The sequence below is a fragment of the Poecilia mexicana genome, unplaced genomic scaffold (assembly GCF_051168715.1).
Source record: "Poecilia mexicana isolate PSO_F unplaced genomic scaffold, ASM5116871v1 scaffold_2, whole genome shotgun sequence".
NCBI lineage: Eukaryota > Metazoa > Chordata > Actinopteri > Cyprinodontiformes > Poeciliidae > Poecilia > Poecilia mexicana.
In genome coordinates, this window is record NW_028263371.1 from 9,647,857 (window position 1) to 9,666,431 (window position 18,575).

At 40.7% G+C, this 18,575-nt stretch overlaps 1 protein-coding gene and 1 long non-coding RNA gene across 5 annotated transcripts; one reads left to right on the plus strand and one right to left on the minus strand.

The window, feature by feature from the left end:
- Nucleotides 1-311: 311 nt before the first annotated feature.
- On the plus strand, nt 312-5,040 carry LOC148160391 (uncharacterized). Of its 3 annotated transcripts, none has more exons than XR_015764667.1 (3): nt 312-364; nt 756-827; nt 3,293-4,314. It is a non-coding gene; the product is annotated as an uncharacterized LOC148160391 (long non-coding RNA). The 3 variants fall into 3 exon arrangements; XR_015764666.1 differs by lacking the exon at nt 312-364 and adding an exon at nt 4,787-5,040 and having other exon boundaries at nt 374-827; nt 3,293-3,364; XR_015764665.1 differs by lacking the exon at nt 312-364 and having other exon boundaries at nt 374-827.
- A 4,446-nt stretch (nt 5,041-9,486) lies between these two features.
- gpr18 (G protein-coupled receptor 18) lies at nt 9,487-17,489 on the minus strand. 2 transcript variants are annotated; one of them, XM_015012811.2, is made up of 3 exons: nt 16,792-17,488; nt 16,126-16,158; nt 9,487-14,101 (listed from the first exon to the last, which is right to left on the minus strand). In XM_015012811.2, exon 3 carries the CDS (start codon nt 14,098-14,100, stop codon nt 13,081-13,083), a length of 1,020 nt encoding a protein of 339 aa, XP_014868297.1. In that variant the 5' UTR covers nt 14,101; nt 16,126-16,158; nt 16,792-17,488; the 3' UTR covers nt 9,487-13,080. The 2 variants fall into 2 exon arrangements, with proteins under 2 accessions (XP_014868297.1, XP_014868296.1); XM_015012810.2 differs by lacking the exon at nt 16,126-16,158 and having other exon boundaries at nt 16,792-17,489.
- Between the last annotated feature and the right edge of the window lie 1,086 nt (nt 17,490-18,575).

Here is an 18,575-nt window from a genome sequence, read left to right on the forward strand (position 1 = left end):
GGATGGAAGACCTCATCTGTTTATTTGCACTCAAATATATTGGTCCAGGGGAAGAAATCACTTATAATTATGGTGATTTTGACTGGCCATGGAGAAGAAAGGTGCTTATAAGTGTGAAAATACTATCAAAAATCATTCAAGTAGCACTGAAGACATATTTGAAGGATATGTCAAGTTGTAGTACAGGGTTTCATTATAGTTGAAAACAAGAAGTGGACAGGCACATACAGTAGGTGGACTTCATTTTTCTATTGAGAAGTATGGACTCATTCAGTGTACATCCCTTCATTTCAGATTTCCAAAGATGAACTGTCAGGTTGGTGATGTGGACACATGCGGATCCTGTTCAACCAACCCTCCAGAGGTAATTTTGGTCTCCAATGACCAACTTACTCTCTAAAATAAAGTAATTGAAATGATATTAAGTATTGTTCAAACACACATGTGTTGTGTAATATTAGATATGTTAGCTGCATAAAAAGGGAGGACTGCGTTTTGAAATTACAAGTATAGAAGAATGAAAATTACATTTAGAAGCGCACATACACACAGGTCCTGTGTAATACTCAAAATGTAAGGTGCAGGAATAAGGAGGACTGAGTTTTGAAATTACAAGTACAGAAGAATGAAAGTTACATTGAGAAGCACGCATACACACAGGTTCTGTGTAATACTCAAAATGTAAGGTGCAGGAATAGGGAGGACTGTTTTCTATATTGGGAACAAACATTTAGTGAGTGTTCTTTACATTTCAGATTTCCAAAGATGAACTGTGTCAGGCTGGTGACATGGATGCATGTGGATTCTGTTCAACCAACCCTCCTGAGGTAATTTTGGTCTCCAATGACCAACTTATTCTCTAAATTAAAGTAATTGAAATGATATTACGTAGAGTACAAACACATAGGTGTGTAGTACTAGATTTGTTGGCTGCATAAAAAGGGAGGACTGAGTTTTCAAATTACAAGTATAGAAGAATGAAAATTACATTCAGAAGTGCACATTTTGGTCTCCAACGACCAACTTTTTCTCTCAAATAAAGTAATTGAAATGATATGAAGTACTGTTCAAACACACATGTGTTGTGTAATCCTACATATGTTGGCTGCATAAAAGTGGAGGACTGGCTTTTGAAATTACAAGTATAGAAGACTGAAAGTTACATTGAGAAGCGCACATACACACTGGTCCTGTGTAATACTCAAAATGTAAGGTGCAGGAATAAGGAGGACTGAGTTTTGAAATTACAAGTACAGAAGAATGAAAGTTACATTGAGAAGCACGCATACACACAGGTCCTGTGTAATACTCAAAATGTAATGTGCAGGAATAGGGAGGACTGAGTTTTGAAATTACAAGTACAGCAGAATGAAAGTTACATTGAGAAGCATGCATACACACAGGTCCTGTGTAATACTCAAAATGTAAGGTGCAGGAATAGGGAGGACTGAGTTTTGAAATTACAAGTACAGAAGAATGAAAGTTACATTGAGAAGCACGCATACACACAGGTCCTGTGTAATACTCAATATGTAAGCTGCAGGAATAGGGAGGACTGCTTTCTACATTGGGAACAAACTCACATTTAGTGAGTGTTCTTTACATTTCAGATTTCAACCAACCCTCCAGAGGTAATTTTGGTCTCCAACGACCAACTTATTTTCTAAGATAAAGTCTTTGAAATTATATTGAGTACCAGTGGTCCCCAACCTTTTTATCACCGCGGACCGGTCAAGACTTGGCAATTTTTCTGAGGCTCGGGTTCTTTTTTTACCCTTAATTTCCCCTTACAGCAATCTTAGAACGTTGCTCACGATAATTGTAACTGTTCATCCTGCCATCTGTGGCATGATTGCATCCAGTCGTTGGAACATTGGGACTGCTCTGATCTAAAATCAGGCATATTCTAGCAACTTGTAGGGTTTTTACTTGATTGGGAGCTAGAACTCAACCTGTTGAACTTGACAGGTAGCCAATCAGAAAGCGCGGTGACGTAGCTCATGGAGGGGAATCCCAAAGAGCTGAGCAGACATGCACAAATGAGTCCGATGGACATCGAAGATATGTGGAAATGGCATGAATGTTTATTCAGCATTTCGTACAAAGAATATCCATAGAAATGATGAGGAGTGGAGTTGGAGCAAAATTGCTACCACAGTTGATAAACCCGGTAACTTTTCAGCTATCCATTAAATTAACGTGACATTATTTTGTACTAAAGCCTGCTCACATGGCAAGATTTGCTCCTGTTATGTGGCTGGACACACGAACCTGTTGTACTTTTATCAGCTCTGTGGTCACAGAAATTTGGAAAATCGTCTGAATCCTAAAATCATGCCGTGTGAACCAGACTTAAGACTTACAAGCTCTATTTCTCTCGTCTCGATAACTGCCATAATGCTCTCAGACTCTGGTCGCTCTGGCAACGTTCACACATCCCTTCAAAATAAGATTTGAATACGCCACAAAAACGAACATTTATTTTCATGAAAATTTTAACTCACAACTACAAATTAATGGGAGTCCTGAGCTTGTTTCTCTGCAATGAGATGATCCCACCTGGGAAACGATGACACCCAATGCAGAGGGTGCTTGGTGTGTAATGGCAAAGCAGTTTGAAGCTTCATTGCCTCATTAGTAAGCCAGTGCATATTATGCAGAGTGGGCTTGGAACATGGGAGTCACCTACAGGTTCAGGATAAATCCACTCTCCTATCTCTGGTCTTTCTCCGCTTTTCCAAAGAAACTTTCCAAAGACATCGCTTTCTTACTCATTGTGGGCTCAATGTTACCGCACAAGACGTAACCGAGAGAATCCAGTTAAAGGGTTTTCAAAATAATGGATCCTCCAGACTCAGACAATACGTAACATGTAAATATTTTTCTTGTGCGACCCAGTACCAATTGGTCCACAGACTCGTACTAGTCCGCGGTCCTGTGGTTGGGGATGACTGTTAAGTTCGTTTCAAACACACAGGTCTTGTGTAATACTTGATATGTAAGCCACATAAAAAGGGAGGACTGAGTTTTGAAATTACATGTACAAAAGAATGAAAGTTACATTTAGAAGCGCTCATACACACAGGTCCTGTGTAATACTCAAAATGTAAGAGGAAGGAATAAGGAGGACTACGTTTTGAAATTACAAGTACAGAAGAATGAAAGTTGCATAAAGAAGCGCTCATACACACAGGTCCTGTGTAATACTCAAAATGCAAGGGGCAGGAATAGGGAGGACTGTTTTCTAAATTGGGAACAAACTCATATTCAGTAAGTGTTCTTTACATTTCAGATTTCCAAAGATGAACCGTGTCAGGTTGGTGACGTGAATTCATGCGGATCCTGTTCAACCAACCCTCATGAGGTAATTTTGGTCTCCAACGACCAACTTATTTTCTAAAATAGAGTTTTTGATATGATATTAAGTACTGTTCAAACACACAAGTCTTGTGTAACACTTGATATGTAAGCTGCATAAAAGGGGGGAACTGAGGTTTGAAATTACACATTTAAAAGAATGAAAGCTACATTTAGAAGCGCACATACACACAGGTCCTGTGTAATACTCAAAATGTAAGGTGCAGGAATAAGGAGGACTGAGTTTTGAAATTACTAGTACAGAAGAATGAAAGGTACATTGAGAAGCATGCATACAAACAGGTCTTGTGTAATGCTCATCAGGTATGTTGCAGAAATTTCAAAAACTGAGTTTTGAAATTACAGGTAGAAAAGAATGAAAATTACTTTTAGAAGCGCACATACACACAAGTCCTGTGTAATACTCAAAATGTAAGGTGCAGGAATAGGGAGGACTGAGTATTGAAATTACAAGTAAAGAAGAATGAAAGTCACATTTAGGAGTGCACATACACACAGGTCTTTTGTAATGCTCATCATGTAAGTTGCAGAAATTTGGAAAACTGAGTTTTGACATTACTAGTAGAAAAGATAGAAAATTACACTTAGAAACGCACATACACACAGGTCCTGTGTAATACTCAAAATGTAAGGTGTAGAAATAGGGAGGACTGTTTTCTACATTTTCAACAAACTCACATTTATTGAGTGTTCTTTACATTTCAAATTTCCAAAGATGAACTGTGTCAGGTTGGTGACATGGATGTATGCAGATCCTGTTCAACCAACCCTCCAGAGGTAATTTTGCTCTCCAACAACCAACTTAGATTCTTATATAAAGTCACTAAAATAATATGAAGTACTCTTCAAACACACAGGTCTTGTATAATACTTATCATGTAAGATGTAGAAATGTGGAAGACTGAGTTTTGAAATTAGAGGTAGAAAAGAATGAAAGTTAAATTTAGATGCACACAGACACATGGATCCTGTGTAATACTCAACTTGACAGGTTCATACATTAGGTAGACATTGTTTATTTTATATATTTTTTAGAAACAATCATTCAGTATTCATATACTGATATAAATTTGTTATAAAAGAATTACTGATTACACTTTAAAAATTAGGTATCTTCATGTTATTAAAGGTAAGTTTAAACAGTAATGATTTCTTAGTTAATGTCAAGTTATAACAAAGACATTTTGAATAATGTCAACTTTGTATTAAAAGTGTCATAATTTACCGAATGACGCTTTATGACAACAGTCATAAATATTCATGAAGGCTTATTCATGTTCATGACATGTGTTGTCATGTTTATGACAGTGTCATGACAGTCTTATTCACCCCCCTTCAAATAAAGTGTTACCGAAATATTCTTGCTGAAATGCTTTCAATGTATACAAAATATGTTTTTAATCAACAGGTCTGTCCAGAACAAAGTTCAAGTGAGGTGACATCATCAGAAGAGGAGTATGTTCCTGATTCCGTAGATGATTCAGACATCTCATGGGATGACAGATGCACTGCACAGAAATATGGACCAGTTATAGTCCATATTTCCATGTTTGGACTTCTTAATGCACATAAATTGTATGTTTTTTGTATGTGTATGCTGTGGTCCTGATAAATAAAATTGGCCCTGATAATTACTGTTGGTGTCATGGGCGGAGCCAAGCACCTCATTATCTTTTGTCCTTTTAATACAGCATTGCATCAGGTTCTCATATTTTGAGTTCTGATGTGTGTATCTAAATTTTTAAGTGAGATCTATGTTGTGTAGCTCAAACAAGATTTTTGACAACTTACTACGTCTTTCTAGCATAAGTGGAAAGGGGTGTCCGTTTAATGTTGCAAAAAACTGGTTTGAAAAAATTGTCCTGCTAATACATATAAACCCGTATAGGTGTGTGTGTGCGTGTGTTGTTGTTTTTTTTTTCCCTCTACCTTTCAGCGAAATAAAGTTGGGCGTGAGCCACGGCTGTGAGATTTAGATGAAAGACACAGCCTGGATGGAACGTGATTAAGAGATATGTTCTTGAGGCAAAACAGGACTTGGCATTCGCTGAGACAAAACCTAATCAAATTAAAGCAAAACACGGCCATTGTTGGTGGAGTGTGCGCGCCGCCTGTGTCACGACTGAAATGAAACGGCGTAAAATAGATATGGGCCGGTGTCTGCGCAAGATCACCGTCCGCCTGGTTTATTCAGATCTACACACAGCGACTGACTAATGATGGTCTGTGCCCAATGATGCCTAAAGCACTTTATAGAGCTGTCTGGGTTATAAAAGAGGTTTACTATGATGGAACTGAATGGCTCACTGAAAGAGTATTATTGTTTACAAGTTATTGTTTCAGATTAATTCAGCCAGCAGAACGGTTAATGGCTCTTCTTCGCGGGACACGCTGACCCCCGGGGTGCAAAAGCCACAAGCCCCAACCACTGATCAGCTGCATTTTAAGATGTTTGTTCATGTGATGTTTAAAACGGTACAAACTGTTTATGTCATGATCCATTTTTTCTCTTTGCTTTTTGTTGCGAGCCGTTTTGAAATGACTCCCATTCACACCAAGCGTGATTTTTTTTTTTTTTTTTTTACATTCACAATTTTAAATTAGATTCTGTTGCTATTGATGTTTTCAGTATTTTTCTGCATGAAGGTTTTGCAGTTTTTCTTTCTTGTTTTCATTGCAAAGCGTTTCTGCTTTGGTTAAGGTGTTCGCTCTGCCCATCAGGACGACTCGTTTCCAGCCTTCTAAGTGGGTTTCCAACTCCGGACTTACATTCACGTATTTGTCGCGCATCCAACAGTCCTACTGTTTCTCATTTTGTTTGTTTCCAACAAACACCAACCGTGTCGCTTTAAATGGCAACATGCATCGCCTCCCACTTTTTTTTCCCCTTATCCTCTAGTGAAGACATCTGTACGACATGATGAAGTTTCCTCTCCGAGTATCGGTCCTGTAATTGAGCTCCGGCAGAGCAGACGTGACGTGCACACAGAGGACGCGAGAAGGCCTCCCTCGTCCCTCCATCCATTCCTGTTTCTCCCCTCCCCTTCCTCACTTCCTCCAAAACACCAGCAGACACACTCAACACCGGCTTGAGAACCATATGCTTATATTTATCCCAGACACACGTGCAACGGTTCATCTCTGTCTCTGTTTTTACGTGAACATCAGCTGAAGTAAGCGCATCAGTTAGTCAGCGGCCATTGTATTCCCCCCTTCCACCCCCACCCTGGCGTGTGGCCTCACCACTAAAGAGAGACACCGGCTTACCGCAACACGGCGCCCTGAAAGAGACCACCTCTATTAGCCGCGTTGGCTTTAATCACATCTTCGCCCGTCCTGCGACGTCGCGTCCTCATCCGGGCTCCCATCGCCGTACCGGCGGATCATGGAGAAACTAAAGTGAGAGCGGATTAAATATTAACACAACTTGACACGGTCCCCCGCTGGAGCTCCTACTCCACTTCACATGATACAATTAAAAACATCCCCACGTGCGTCGAACGCAACGCTGCGGAGAACGTGCCGCTGTAAAGACTTAAAATAAATCTGATCTATGGAGAACATGACAAGGAGGAGGCCAAGGCTTCCATGCAGGCACTTAGTTGAGCAGAGAGTTGAGTGAGGTGGGGGAACACACACACACACACACACACACACACAGAGAAAGAGAGAGAGAAAGGAGGGCCTTACATTATTTATATGTACTAATGGTGGCTGGCTGCGTGTGAATCAGCAGCACAAGGATCTGCTGAAAGAGAGGCGCAGTCGTAATCGAGGCCATACATTTCCTCTATTTTCCCTCTCCTCCGCTGAATGCGGGGTCAACCGGAGTCAGTTTGGCTGCATTTAAAACCCTTGATGTAGATTATCACCTTTTAATGGAGACACAACGCAGAGTGGAAGGAGACTGCCTCTGAAGAATATGCGCAGTGGAGGAATACTTAACACCCCTGTAAGATACCGCCGTGAACAGATAGCACAGATAAAAACAATAGCTCATGTGCTTAACCTAGTTTTGTCCACAAAAGGAATCCATTAGTCTCATTGCAGAGCCCTTAAGCTCGGCATCACAAGAGACGGTGTGTGTGCGTGTGTGTGTGTTGGAGAGGGGGGGAGTCACACTGCTGCAAAGCTACATTCACACACATGTGCCTCTCATTTCCTATGGCAGTCCAGGAGTATCCTTCAACATCCTATTGTAAAGTTTACCAGGGGAGAGGTTGGGCGTATTAAAGTGCCCTGGAGAGAAACACTAAATGATGTAAATGCAGGCAGCTGCAGTGCTGCCAACGCCGCGTATACAGTAGATGAGGGGACCCAGCCGAGGCTGGACGTGTACTGTATCTATATAACATTATAGGCTCCCTTTCATGTCCTTGTGGTCCCTAATGGGAACAGCATGAAGTGTGATGGTATGGGAACGCGGTGGGGGGGGAGGAGGGACAGGGCTTCAAACGGGACGGCAGTGAGCTTCGGTTTGGGCGTAAAAAAAAGATGTAAAGGGTTTGACGACGCCGTTACAGACGTTTCGCATCCCGTTTGACGATGATCAGGGCGATGCTGGTGCAAGTAATCGGTAAAAAAAAAAATTATACTGCAAAAGTGTTCATACACCTGGAACATTTTCACATTTTTGCATCATTTCAAGTATAAATGTAGGAGTATTTTAGTAGGATGTTATGAAACTTAAAGCAGGATGTCTTTTTTTTGAAGTAGAAGGAAGAGGTGGAGTAGTTTTGCTAAATGTTTTACAAATAGAAATGTAAAAGTGCATTTGTGTTCAGTCCCCTTTACTCCGATGCCGTTGAATAAAAGACATTCAGGCGGTACTTATTTAGCAAACAGAGGCATCCTAGGGAACTTTAGTGAACGTAAAAGACGATACCTTTAAATAAAAATCCAGTTCAACAAGCTGACTTCAGAAATCCTTTAAGTAATAGAGTCCACAAGTGTGTAATTTAGTCCCAGCATAAATCCAGCTGTTCTGCGAAGGCCTCAGAGGTTTGTTGGAGAACATTAGAGGACAAACAGCATCATGAAAACCAAGGAGCCACAGACAGATCAGGGAGAAAGTTGTGGAGAAGTTCAAACCACAGTTAGGTTATAAAATATCATCCCTATCTCTGAGCAGTCTTTTAACTGCAAACCTTCTGAGAACTGGTAATTTTCCTAAATTGGCAAGATTGCAACTTATCTGAAAAGCAGCCAGGAGGGCTATTGTGACTCTGGAAGAGCTACAGAGATTCACAGCTCATGTAAGAGAAGCTGTTGCGAGCTCCACAAATCTGGTATGAAACAGTAGCAAGGGAAAAAAAACATTTCTAAAAGAAATACAGAGAAAAAAAAACATCCCCAATTTCAGATATTTGACAATTCATGTAAGTTGCTCTGGCCAGACACGACCATAGTGCGATTTCTCACCCGACACTGAAGTGCCCAGCTCAATATGCAAATCACCCACCCCATTGGAAAACACGGTGGTGGCAGCATTTTGTTGTGGGGAATGCTTTTCTTTCAAATAGACTGTGAAGGTGGTCAGAGCATGATAGGAAGATGGACGGAGATAAATACCAGGAAAGCCTAGAAGAAAAGCTGCATAGAGGTGGCAAAACTAAAAGTTGAGAGTGTTGAAGAAGTTCACCTTCCAGTCACAGTCTAAACCTCAATCCAACAAGGAATGTATGGCTGGACTTGAAAGTTGTTGTTCTGAATCAGACTGAGCTCAAGCTTTTAAATCAGTCTCTAGATGTCTGAAGCTATTGGAAACAAATGCAGCTGGAACTGCTGCCAAAACATAGTTGAAAGTCAAGTCTCGTTTCCTTCCTGACTTGTGTTGGTCTGTAGAATAAAATGTTGTTCAAAAGCAGTGAATTTTGATGTTGCGTTCTGTCGAAAAGCGGGAAAAGCTCGATGAGTTCGAATACTTTCACGAGGCGCTGCTTGTGTAAACAGGAGAAAAGAAACACCGCGGGCGAGGAGTAATCACTGGGAGCTGTTTACCTCTTCGTGAGGCTGTCTTCAGAAACTCTAAAGGGGGTCATTTGTCCCAAGTCTGTTTCCACAGTCGGGCTTACCAGCGGAGCACAAATAAACACGGGAGACGCAAACTCTTGTGAAAACACTTTTAATCAAGATCAAGATAAATAGCCTAACAAAGTCGGATTCGGGAAACAAATGCGGCAGAACTGCCTCTGATCATCATCTGATGGCGCGCTGACACGCAAACTCTATTAAGCTGTCTTCAAATATGCAAAAATGATATGATTTTACAATGATTACATATTCACTTCCCCAGCTGGCTGGCTCCGAGCGTCTCCATTTGTCATCGACTATTGTGTCCAATTATATGATTAGCTTTGAACACTCCAGCACTTCGAGAGCTCTCGTGTGTTCCGCCGCGCAGAGCGATTCACAAACAAAGTCATTACAACATGTATTCACACATATCAAATAACAAAACAGATGGCCACTGCGCCTGCCGCCTGATTTGTTTTCCACACGAGTGGTAGGAAAAAAAAAAAAAGAAAAAAGAAAAGGAGTATTTTGCGTGAGCTGTGTTTAATGCTGACTGTTTTTTTTTTTTTGTTTTTTTTATTCCCAAAGAAGAGCAGCTGGCTGTCGCGCTGTGAGATCAGCTCCTATGAAAGACAATCTTGTTTTCATTAATTTCTCTACAACAAAGGCACTTGTTGGGAAGATTTAGAATTACAGCGGGTAAAGCTTCCGGATAATTCATCACAGGGACTTGACAGGAAACTTAATTGTTTTAAATGCCAGTTGCTTTGAGCAGCGTGGATGTTTTTTTCCTCTCTTTTATGTCTAACAGGTGGGACAGATAGTCGACCCTCTGATGTTTCCTCCGACCTTTGACTCCCGAGCTATAAATCCACCAGTAGTCCACTAGCCAATAAAACTATCACCATATGATGGAGTGCAGGTGCCAATATTGCATGCGAAATGGAAATCCCGCTTGTCTGCCTTCTCTTATTTAACACAATGTAAATCTATCCCCCTTATATCGGACGGAGCGGCCTCGTCTTCGCCTGTGACTACTGCAAAAGTTGGGCCAAATGTCTCCCAGAGACCCAGAGAGTTCAGACGGGGCGTAGCTACTGTAAAGACAAAGGCGATCACGCTCAGAAAACCATCCACTGAACCAGAATCTTACCAGATTGAGCAGTAGTTTGGTTTTTATTTACTGTTTCACACCGATCAGTCACTTCTGAGCTCTGCTGGTGCTTGAGTATTTAAAAAAAAAAAATTTTTCCACTGTTGTGCCTTCACAGTTCTTTTGTGAAATTTAACCAGATTTCTGTAACAAATTCCTTAAAGGCTCATTTTAAAGGTCTATTTAACGTTGTTGAAAACAAAAGCAATTCTCATGTTTCATGTCTTATTTATCTATTTAAAACATCCTAAGCTAAAAAAAAAAAAATGTTTATATTCATGGGACTCAACACATTATTACTCCCATAAAGACATTTAACAACCACTTTTGTAATGCTGTCTGTCTGACCGGCTGTTATCTTCTCCTCTGATCTCACTGTTCTACAAACTTACTGCCACATGTTTCATGTTTACTGTAGGTGAGGGAAGATTTACAAGAATATTTTCACAAACTTTAATAAAAAAAAACAAAAAACAACAACCCTGAACTGTCCCTTAAGCAAAATGAAGAAATGTGTAATGGAAAGCACATGTTGAGTCAGCGGTAACACCTGGGTGTAAGGTGAGGGGGTCCTGAAGTGGCACAAGAACAAAATGACCTGCAGCCAGTCTTTAAAGTGTTTGAAGTTATCCTGTGTTGTTCAGTTTATTGTCAACTATTTAACCGAGAGTGTTTGGGAAATGCTATTGTTTCCTGAAAATTTCCAGTGTTTACTTTTATTTATTTATTTTTTCAAAGTTACGTTTTGCTGTTTTCTAAACTTCTACTGCTTTGTTTAAAAAATCTTTATTCTAGTCATGTTTTGCTGTGCTTTCAGATGTGCGGCGCTTTCTGTTTTCTTACAGCTTATGAGGTTCGGGGGTACTTTCTGAAATTTCATCATGCACACTTCTCAAAAAACGATGTTTTAGTTTCCAAATTACTGACATTTCCCTAAAATTTCCAAATGTAATGTCGAACTTCAGTTTGAGTATTTATTTGCAGAATATGACAAATAGTCCAAATTAAGAAATATGCTGCTTTCAGAACTTTTTTATTTTATTTTATTTTGAAAACAAGACAATACTTGAGTTTTAGCTCAAGAAGATTTCAGAAATCAATATTTGGACCAGCAGGTTTTCATAATGCTTTTTTGTTCAGGTGATGCCTTGTTAGGCACCTCATTAAGAAGAGTGGGAACTGAATGTAGGTTTACTGAGTTCAGAAATATATCTTCAAGTTTTACTATAGAGAGTATACTGAGAGTTATTCTTTTCTGAGGGTTCTATTATTTTTGTACCATATATTTTGGATGATCAATACAGATGGATTCCTTGCATGTTCTTAACACTTAAAATGTTGATTTTTGGTGTTGCCTGCAAGCCTCTTCTGCCCCCTGTTCTGCTCTGACTTCAGTATTTTTACATGAGAGAGACATTTTGAATAAAATGCCTCTCTCACCTGCGGCAGAAATCTGAAACTGAAACATCCATGTGCTGAAAAAGGTTTTCTGTTTAAAGGTTAAGGTTGCAGTAAATCTTGTAAATAGCCTCTCTGACATCTCTCGAGCATGTTACTGTAAATGCACTCCAAGCAACTAAATCATTTAACACCTAATCAATACTTTTCACATTGCACCATAAACACGCTTTAGTCAGATTCCTGGTGGAGGAAGCCGTTATGGCCGTTGTTAACTGGAAAACTGATGTACTAATGTTTTTTTATGAATCTAAATGAATGAAAGGTAAATATTTTTGCGGCGACGCAACCGAGACAAAATTATTTTGCCGTCAACTCTGCAAAAGTTTTTAAAAGCGCTGTGTGAGTGTGTTGCTCTGGCAGGTGGATAGCGTCTAAGCTGTGCCATGCTGCCATCACCTGGCCGGTTCATTTAAAGCAACCTTCGCGGCAACCTTTACTGTCAGAGCTGCGTGTTGAAATTGCCTCCTGTCTCAAGTGGTCGATCTTAAACTCAACAAACACGAAATGGCAGAAGTCAAACACATGCGGTGTATTTGCAAAGCAGACAGGTGACATCACGCATCACTCATGGCTTAGATTTGCTCACTCCGCCTTCGCAGAGCTGAGAGGCTGAAGAGGAAGGACCTGTTAAGTTAAATGTGGTGCAGCAACCGAGCGTCAACCTTTAACAACCCCACCGCTGCTTCCTGTGGAGGATGTCAGACCCTCTTCATGCTGCTTTCTTGAGGTTTCTGATGCTTGTGCACAACTACTGCATGCTTTGTTTTAAACAGTTACATTTTCACCTGAACACGTCACACCTGTGCCGCATATGCTTTCTTTAGCAGAGGGGAAAAAAAAAACAAAAAAAAAAAAACAAGGCATGGAAACAACTCAAGTCTCATGGGTGAGTCAATCAGCTCTGAAACACAGATGTTTTCGCCACAACAGCAGCACTTCCATACTGTGAGTGTAAATTGCACTCGGGGAAAATTAATTGCAGTTTCTTGATCCTTCAGGTAATTATACACAAACAGTACACGGCGATGCATCTAGTGTGCATGTTGTTGGTACAGTATCTGTGCCACGGACTTTCATATCATCGCGCTGGTGAGGTTGCTCAGCGACTTGACACTGCCTGTGTGCGTGTGCCGGCTCTTTCTCCTGACGCTGCGCAGGTAGTTCCTGTACAGGATCACGCTGATCACCCTGTCCTGGAACTGCTTGGAGACGATGTAGTACAAGATGATGTCCAAGACCGTGCTCATGTTCATCAGGAACGTGGTGAAGACGGCCCACGTGTTGAAGCCGCCGTCTTCGCCGTTTCCCAACAAGCGCAGCACCAGACAGATGTGGAACGGCACGAAGCAAACCAGCACCTGCACGATGAGCGTGATGATGATCCGGATGGACTTCTCCTTCACCTTTGGCTTCAGCTTGGAGGTGCGTCCGTGGATTAGGTTGTCCACAATGACGACATAGCAGCCAATCATAATGCAGATGGGGACCAGGAAGAAGAAGATGAGTCTAACGAAGTTGACCGCATTCTCGCGGCGCATGTAGATGATGTCTTGCATCTTGATGCAGGTAGTGTAGTTGGAGTCGCGATCGGGGTCGTCCTGAGAGAAGAGTAGGGGTACGCTGCTGCCCAGAGTCATGATCCACACCCCCAAGGAACCCACCACGGCCTTCGGGACGTTCCTCAGCTCCTTGCCGTGTTTCGGCTGAACAATGGCCATGTAGCGGTCAGTGCTGATCAGAGCGAACAGCCACAGGGCCATGCAGGGGTAGAAGATGGTTAGCGCTGCCGTGATCCGGCAGAAAACGTCTCCAAAGGGCCAATAGTCCTGGTGGAAGTAAACCATCCTGAAGGGCAGGAGCAAAATGTAGGTGAGGTCCACGAGCGCCACGTTGATCATATAGGTGGTGACAGAGTTTCTCTTCTTGGTGGTCAAGGCAAAAACCCACAAGGCAGTGAAGTTCACTATCACTCCTATGACGAAGACGAAGCTGTAAAAGACCAGGCCGACTATGCGATACTCGACTGGGCCCTGCTCCGTCTTCATTGCCAGAGGATCCACAGACATGTTTGAGGAGTTTAGATCCACATTCATGCTGAAAAAAACATATATGAAGAAAGATAGAGATGTTAATTTTTATCAAGATACCTTTAGATTTAAAGATTCAGTCACAGAGTTTCACCAGAATCACAGCAGCATTTTAACATCTGGGTTGAAAACCAGATTTGGAGCTAAAAGGAAATAGTTGTGAATCTTGTAACAAGTACATCAACTTTAAATAAGTATGTGAACATATCTTTTATGTATTTTAGAAAAATAATACAAAAACTAAACATTTAACGAAAGCCAGCTAAAAGAACACATTCTGAAACAATTATATCAGCCATGTGTTTTAACAACAATGACCCTTTATGGGTTTAGTGAAGTAATCGGTAACAGTAAAAAAGGTCTGATGATATTAAACTGGAGAGTGTAGCAATTTTAAAAATGTTTTGCAATATAAAATAAATCCATCTGAAACAGTTGATATCTCTGAAATAAAACACTAGTTGGCGCCTATTGAGGGTTCATGCTTGCAAGAGGTTGTAGTGAAGCATGTTGCTGCTTCCTCAGCCAAACAACATCAGTTTTACTTCACTGGCGACTGTATCAATCCGCCTGGTCAGTCTGTTGCAAGTCCACCAAGAGCTGTTTAGAAATTACCCCAGTGGACTCATTATCAGCTGGCCGGGACAGATTAATACAGTCGACAGCACCCTCCAATATAACATCAGTGGGGAAAAAAAACAAAACGATGTTGTTCTGCTGAGAGAACAGAAAATGTCCAATATAGAGTTAAATCCTACAGATGTATTTCTGTTCGGCTTGAGTTGTTTTATAATGCCTATTATCAGCTAAACTAAGGACCCTGTTGACTAGCTGTTTGACATCCTCTCCAGGATTTTGTTGAGGCAAAATTATTTATTCTTAGCACTGGTAAGGAACTGTTATTGGCCATAGCTACACAGAACTTTGCTTCAAATAATCTGGGCCATTCCTTTCAGAGCAGGCTGTATTTTTTTCAGTAGAAATTCCTGATCGGGTCTTTGTAGCAACAGAAAACACAGGGCGCAAACACCAAGTCTGTACACTCCCTCTACATGCAGCTTTTGTGGGCAAATGCAAAACATTTTAAGGAATCGTCTCTACAGCGTAAAGGCGTCCATCTTGCTTTGAACTGATTCTGTTTCTGCTAACCAAAGAAATAATTCTGTATGACCGAGATAAAAGGGTATCACGGGCAGCAAATGTTTCAGATGAATCTACAGCCTAGCACTACTTCAGCCATGCTTAGGAACTTCTTGTTATGAGACACACAGAGGCCTTCTTTGCACCTGCCTGTGCAAGAAACCAGAACAATAATGGAGCTATTTGTTTAAGGTTTTTGTACTTCACATGTGTCTCTCTCTCTCTTATGACTCTCTTGATATTAATTGTCATTGTTTTTTTTCCTCCCTCACACACACAGAATCCTATTAATTCTAACATTGTTGATATTGACTTGTATCGCCAAGAACAGGTGAAGTATACAAATTAGAGCGGTTTTGTTTTCAACCCTAAAGGCCTTGTAACACTATTAGTGAAGGGGAAAAAATGTCCATATAGACAAAATATTCAGAGGCGTGCAAGTTCATTTTTTTAATAAACAAGCAAATAGCGTATAGTATAATATGCATGTATAAAAAGCACTTGCAATTTCCTTATTAACCAGATCTTATTTTAGATGGGTCAGAACTTTCCTGTGGTTTGTGTTCATGTGAACTGACACCTTTGGAAATAATAAACACTGAGCTCAATGTTTCAGAAAAGGAGAGCAGTGAAGTTCTCATGCAGTTAAACTCTTTTCAGGTTCAAAAGAGAAAGTGATGCTTTTAGAGCTTCAGGTCAGTTTGGACTGGGACAGTATTTAGATTATTTACATAAATATGTTTGTTAATAATAGTCTTTGTTGAATGGTCCTTAAATCTGACAGAGAATTTGTTCAGAAAAAGATTTCAGTGATGTCAAGAGGGCCTTCTTGACATCAGAGAATGCCAGTTGAAACAAAGAAAAAGAAGAAGAAAAGGGATTTCAACTTACTTATGCTGGCGTTAGATATCAAATTGGTCAAATCTACAAAACAAATTTGAAAGAAAAAAAGTTAATGAGACATTTTTTCTCTGAGTTTAGTCAGTGTTTCTCTTGTGGAGGAACAAAAAAAAAGTCCCGACAGTGATTGAAATAGAAAGTTGCCACCCCTAAATATGGAAATTCTGTGGTTTTTTTTTTTTTTTTTTTTAGATTTGCAGAACATGACCGTCAGTCCTTATAATTATTTTCATATACTGTAAGACAGACTACCACTAACTACAAGAAAATTTTAATTAGAAATGGAAAAAATGAACCAAAATACAAAGAAAACAAATAAACACACAGATTCACTTTAAAGACTCAGGAAAGTTTGTTGATCAAGACAACTTTTACTTTCCTCCCCCACCCTCCCTCTTTCTACGCTCTTTGGCCCTTTTCTGAATTGAACTACACAATTTATATGGCCTGATACTAAATAACAAGTGATGAAAAGGCGAGAGAATTATAGATGTACGCATAAAACCACGTGTAATTTAAATCTGCAAGAGGAGACACATTGAGGACGTACTATAAACTACATCTCCCATTAATCTGCCCCATCATCAACCTAAATATGGATAAAATCAGCAAGACCGAGGCCACCTGGGCAAAAAAACAAAAACAAACTTAACTTACCGCATGAATCAAACAAACATCCTGACACGTTCACGTCAACAGGTTTGTGAAGCGAAAGTGACTTCTTTTTGTCGAAATGTCTCAACTGTTACAGTCAAAACAGGGAAGTGAGTGCGCCTGTCAGATGTGATGGCAGGGGTGGCGAGACTGCATGCTGTGTAAAGCCCCTCATCACTTCCTGTGTGCTCTAGCCTCTGCACTTTTTACATTCCCCTTTTACAGTACGAGCGTGGTCGGAACAGAGAAAAAGAAGAAAACACACACTCACACACACACACACACACACACACACACAGATAGAGAGGCTGCAGCTTTTCCACAGCACGCAATTACACCCCCTTAAAGAAAATGATGTGCCATTAGAAGTGGGAGTGTGTTTGGCAGGCAGAGAGATGGCAGATTTAGGGCGAGTTATTGATTGGAAAAGTGGGGTCTGTCACAGCACATTAGTTCTCAGGGGAGTAATCCACAGCAGGTTGCTGCGAGAAGCATCTGCTGCCGGAGAGAAGTAATTAAAAACAGGATGTTGAGGCAGTTGCCATATAAACAGGAAATAAGACGGTGGTAATAGACACTTCACGCTGATGCTGTGAGATGGTTTTACATCGCGTCGACTTAATGGATGCAGAGCGCATACTTCAGGTGAAACGCTCAAGGTCAGCCCGCGCCAGGTTTGAATGCAGATTAATGCGCGTGATTAATTTGAGTTTCGACGGCTAACAGCCATAAATTAGGACGTTTGGCCCAAAAGAACACTGAGCGATAAAATAACTTCTTTCCCTCCCCCCTGCTCCCCCCGGCTCTTACAGTTACTTTCAATTCCCGTTATTAGTTCATGTGAAATAAACCGTGCAAGTGAAGAACGACTTCCTGTTTCTGTTCGATTTCTCTATGCGGCTACTGTAGTATCTGACCTCAATGCGACGCGACAAAAGCAATCAGACGCTTCCCCCGAACTTCTCAAAACTGAGACCGCAGCACACAAACTTCGTCGCCGGATTTCAAGAGCAGCGCTTCCACCATTCGGTCTAATTCTTATTCCTGGGAAATAATTATCCATCGACTCGTCCTCTTGATGCGTCTCAAAAAATCTCGCAGCAGATGGTGCTTGGCGTTCATTGCAATATGTTGTTATGACAACAGTCTGTGTGATGTTTTCCTCTCTTTGATACTTGTCATGTTGCCTCACTAAGTCTCCCACTCCTCACAAAATGCTCCTGTAAATCCTTCCTACACTGCACGATACGTGTTTGTGTGTGTGCGTGCGTGCGTGCGCGAGTCTGCGCGCTAGTTATTCAGTCAGTAAAGGTAGATACAGGTGTTTACTGGAAGCTCGTTTTTCTTTGTGTATCATCACCTTTTTAACCTGTTGTACACTGTCCTCTAGAGGCCGACGTGAAGCATTACACCCTTTTCTGCCTAAAAATGAGATGATCAGCGTCTCATTCTCGTTTCTTTGAATCCGTCTTTACTGTTACTACTTAGTATTTTCTTTATTATGCAAATATGTTGGTTGAGTTTACATTTACAGAGCTGAAAAACGGTGCAAAAACACTCAAAATGAATTCATTTATTGCATGTCTTTTTTTTAGAAGATAAAAATCTAATCTTTAGTTGGAGAACATTTCTTCAATAGGGGAAATATTCCGTACTAAGAAAAAGAAAATGTTAAACAGAATTGTTGGTGGAGAAAGTGTTGGCACTATTTTCTTTTATCGGTTTGTATAACCGTGTTCTGGCACTTTTACATGCTGTGTTTCTCTGAAGGACTGGACTGTACAAAC